The sequence below is a fragment of the Lolium rigidum genome, chromosome 7, assembly GCF_022539505.1.
Source record: "Lolium rigidum isolate FL_2022 chromosome 7, APGP_CSIRO_Lrig_0.1, whole genome shotgun sequence".
Taxonomy (NCBI): Eukaryota; Viridiplantae; Streptophyta; class Magnoliopsida; order Poales; family Poaceae; genus Lolium; species Lolium rigidum.
The window spans coordinates 351154330-351158666 of NC_061514.1; the positions used below are offsets into that span (position 1 = coordinate 351154330).

The 4337-nt window shown below is 49.3% G+C and overlaps 1 protein-coding gene across 2 annotated transcripts in view; it reads left to right on the plus strand.

Annotated features, from left to right (window-relative positions):
* LOC124671069 (protein IMPAIRED IN BABA-INDUCED STERILITY 1-like) overlaps positions 1-1839 on the plus strand; it is a 6969-nt gene extending 5130 nt beyond the window's left edge. For both annotated transcript variants that reach the window (XM_047207506.1, XM_047207505.1), the window contains exon 9: positions 1409-1839. In XM_047207506.1, the coding sequence (XP_047063462.1) occupies positions 1409-1439 (31 nt within the window). In that variant the 3' untranslated portion in view covers positions 1440-1839. The remainder of the gene's footprint in view (positions 1-1408) is intronic.
* The last annotated feature ends 2498 nt before the right edge of the window (positions 1840-4337 follow it).

The window sequence follows — 4337 nt, forward strand, 5'->3', positions numbered from 1 at the left end:
AGGATGACGTAGACATGTGACGGTTCTGCTACCGCACCCCTAGCCTACCAACCCTCCCAACCCTAGCCTACCGCACCCCTCATCCCAACCCTCCCGCCGCCGCCGCCGCCGGGGCAAAGATCTCGGGGCGTGGCGGCGGCGGGGGCCTCCCCTCGTGGCGCGTCGGGAACGGCGGCCAATGGAGCCTCTCACGCGGCGGCGGCCCTTCCGCCTCCCGGGGCGGCGGCGGCCGGATGAGGATGTAGGGGCGGCGGCGGCCCTCCCGGGGTCGTTCCAGCTGCGGGCTACGGCCTCCCCGCCTCCCATCGGCGGCATGCCGACGGTGGTGGATGGTGGAGGCGGGCGCCTTTCCCTCCGCCTCTCGCCGGTGAGGGGTGATGATCTTGGGCTTCTCCCGTGGTACGAGGACGCCCGGGGCAGCAGCCTTGGGTTCGACGGTGGAGGTGACCTTCTTCTTCGCCGGAGAGGATCGGCCTGCGTTTGGTGGTGGTGGATCTATTGATCTATCACCGCGTTCCGGCGGTGAGATGGAGGGGCTTGGAAGCCGGCGATGGTGTCGCCGGTGGAGGGTTGGAGTGGCCAGCTCAGGGTGGTCACCGACGTGGGGGTCCGACCTGAATAAAGGTGGCGGTCCTAGGGCCTCTCTTGCGTGAAGAGGAGGACCTACCGGAGGCCTGGACTCGTGATCTGGCCGGAGTGTTAAGTTCCGGAAGGCTCCGCCGGCGAATGTAACGTGTTGCTTTTGCCCGGAGTTTGCCGGATCGGTGGTATTCGGTCGTGCGCACCCATGCTTTTATTCCTACCGATTGGTTCCGGAGGGAGCAGCGCGAAGCTCTTTTCCGTGTTGACATCAAGTGACTATGGATCCATGATGAAAGTCGGAAGAAGAGAATTTCATGAAGGCCGGAGGGGGGGACTAGCTAAGGGAGGTTCAAGTCTCCGCGCTGTTGAGGGACTTGCTTGGTGTTCCGGGCTTCACAGCAGCAGTATGAAAGTGGGGGTGACAACACAGGTGAAGTTCAGAGTCCTACCTTTCAGGGTGAAAACCCAAGGTCTGGCCTTAACTGGTTGTGCCTGGCAATGACCTTATTGGAGGCATTGTTTTGAGAGCGGTGACTATCTTCAGGGTGAAAATCTAAGATCTTTGATCGGGCGACGACGGTGTTAGAGCACTGTTCCCTTCTTGGAGGCGTCGTTTTTGGAGAGTCTGTTTTTCAGGTGTTGACTTGGCGGTGGATGTATTGCTGTTGTTAGGCCCGAGATACTGTAGCGGGACTATTATTTCTTAGTTTTCTTTTCGTTTTTTGGCTGTGTGCATCCGTAGTGCCATTAGGGTGGTGCGTTGTTGCAGAGGCTGGGTGTACTTGGTATCTTTTGATATTAATATATTCCCTTTATCGAAAAACAGGAAGAAAGCAACACAAGTGAGGAAAGCTTGACCGTTTGTTTAAACGGAGAAGAGGCGCATGGTACATGTATATAGTGAAGGCTAGAACCTGGTGCGGCGTTTGACGATACATTGTTAACCTGAAGACCATTACTGGGAGAATTATGCTTCCCAGCTCACAGCAAAATCGTGCTTAATACTTCCACTGGAGACTAATTCTGGTACTACAGATTCCTAAAGATCGAGATGGCTGTGCTATATCTTTGTATTCTTCCTTTGCACATTTTCGATGTTTAGGAATAACAGGCTATGAGTGGTTAATTTTGGGTAGGTTAAGTTGAACCAGTCAGGCATTTGTGTAGCTGAATCAATAACCACCACACCATGGTGTGGTAAATCTTGTATAGCTATCCTCTGCTAAAGAAAGTAAAATTAAAGATTTACTGATCTAATGATGTTGGAGATGTAGTCACTTTGGTTAAGTAAAAAATTGTGGATTTGTTTCCCTAAAAAACCTGGAATTGTTCTGACTTTCACTAAGATAACTGAACCTTTAAACTTTCAACCAAAACTTTGAACGACATCAATCAGATCGGAACCAGCTTTCAGCCAAATTTTCCGCTTTAAGAAATCAGCTCTACCAACTTTTAAGCCTAAGAGTTCCCTCCGAGTTTCAACGTTTTTTTCTGCAGTGAAAGCATATATTTGGGCTGCCTCCACAGCCTTGTTCAGCCCGGATGGTGGGCCCAACATCATTGTTGAGACTAAAAAGATTACCGGCAGTGCTCGATAATTAGCAAATAACCATAAATCGAGAGAGCGGGGCAGTAGCACAGTGGTTCGATCATAGTGACGCACTTGGGCAACTAAATACCGAATTCCCTTCATCCCGTGAAACTTGTCAAATTTGTATATCACCAGACGGTTGGCCTCGTTTTGCTCAATTGAGCATAATCGAAGAGGGGCATGAATTGCTTAAAGAAAAAAGGGGATTTGCTTGCAGTAGAATATAGATTCTTTTTAAATGAGTAGAATACTAGAATGCATAGATTAAATGTAAAAGATGAGGGCTAAGTGGCTAACATCTTGTTTAGCGGAGCTATCCGCTCCAGCCTGAAGCGGTCGGATGGATGGGCCAGCCCATTAACGTGCGACGTAGGTTTTTCTTCAGTTGAAACTCGAGTTTTCGTTGATGTTCTTGTTTTGCCCGGTTTTATGAACTTCTTAAAGATCTGAAATTTTCGAAATTTCAACCTTTTCATATCGGAACATTTTTCAAATTTAAACATTGTTTAAATCTGAACCTTTTCAAGTTTGAACTTTTCTTATATTTGGACGTTTTAAAATTTAAACAGATTTGAACATTTTTTAATCTAAACTTTTAAAACTTTTAGATTGAAACATTGTTCAAATTTGAACAAAAATAAATATTCTTCAAATGTAAAAAGAAAGGAAAATTACAAAGGGAAGTATACCAATTATTGGGCCGCATTTGGTCCCGCCCACGCCAGAAACGCTACAGCGGGAGCTACTCTGTCTCGCTAAAGGCGGAGAGTACTGTGCAAATGGCAGAGCCCAGTAGCGCTAACGGGCAGCTCGGATTGGCAGTTTTGCGAGGCTTTTTTGGCCCTCACTCTGTCACTCGGCCGGCAGCTGCGTGTCGTAGGGTACGGCTGGAGGGACGTCGGATGCGTCATGCGTGGCTGCCTACCGACCGGGTGCCGGCCGCCGTGGATAAACGGAAAAGGGAGACATCACTTTTAGGTGCGGAAGACAGGAACTAACTAGCCCGCTGTCGTCGCGAATGGACACACAGGTGAAACGACCTCCACGTTAGCACATCCCACCGGCGTCCCCAAAATAGTCTGTCATCTCCGTATGGGGGACGCCAGCACTGCATCCTCTATTTGGGAGAGTTGTTCCCACACCGACACCCCCAAACCGGCGGCCCCGATAGATGTTTTGAATTAAAATCACAAATAAAAGCATAGAAACTCGAATAAAGAGAAGAAACATTCCATTTCACAAACTAATACATAATTGGGAACGTGGTTTACACGAAGATATAGTTTGAAACATGGTTTTCCACAAACTAATACGTAGTTTGAACCATGGTTGACACAAATATAAAACATTGCAAAATAACTAAACCTAACTAGGCCGGCCATCGCAGGTTTCGTGTGTTCGCAGCCAAGAAAGAACACTCGAGGGCACACCCAGTCACCCAAACTGGAAAATCTAGCTGGTGATGGTGCCCCTGTTGGTTCTTTTGAGGAAGAACATCAAAAAATATGCGTGCCGATTTTCGTTGCGAAGAAACAACACTCAGTCGTCGTCCTCCTCGGCGTTGTCGCCGTGGTAGTGGCGGCGGTAGCGCGTCTCGTCGAACACCTTGACGCTCATGTCCCCGTCGCCAAGGAAGGAGAAAATGAGCACGAAGCCAGTTTCGAGGTGGTGGTAGCGCGCGAACTTCTCCCAGCCGATGTGGAGGTACATCTTGCCGCGCGCGTCATAGATCACGTCCACGATCCACCAGCAGCAGCCGCATGCAGCCTCCCGCAGATGCAACGAGCCCAGCTCATCGCCGACGACGAAGTCGGTGAACGTGTCCGGCAGCCTCTGGATGGTGTGCGGATCGCCCTTGAGGACGACGACGAACTCGAACACCACTGGACCCCCAAGCCGTCCCCCCAAAGCGATTTGGGGCGCGCCGGACAAAAAAACGTTCCCAGCCGCGTGCTCTAAACGCCATTTTTGACGAGGCGGGGCCATCATCAAAGAAGAAGAAGAAGTAGTTTAATTTATATGTAATTTGATTATGTTTTTCAAATTTTTTATATGTAATTTGTTTATCTTGCACTGATTTGAATATTAGTAAAGAGTTTTCTTCTATCTATTAAAATTGATTTTTAAGTTTTGGGGACGAGTTTGGGGGACGCGACTGGGAGCG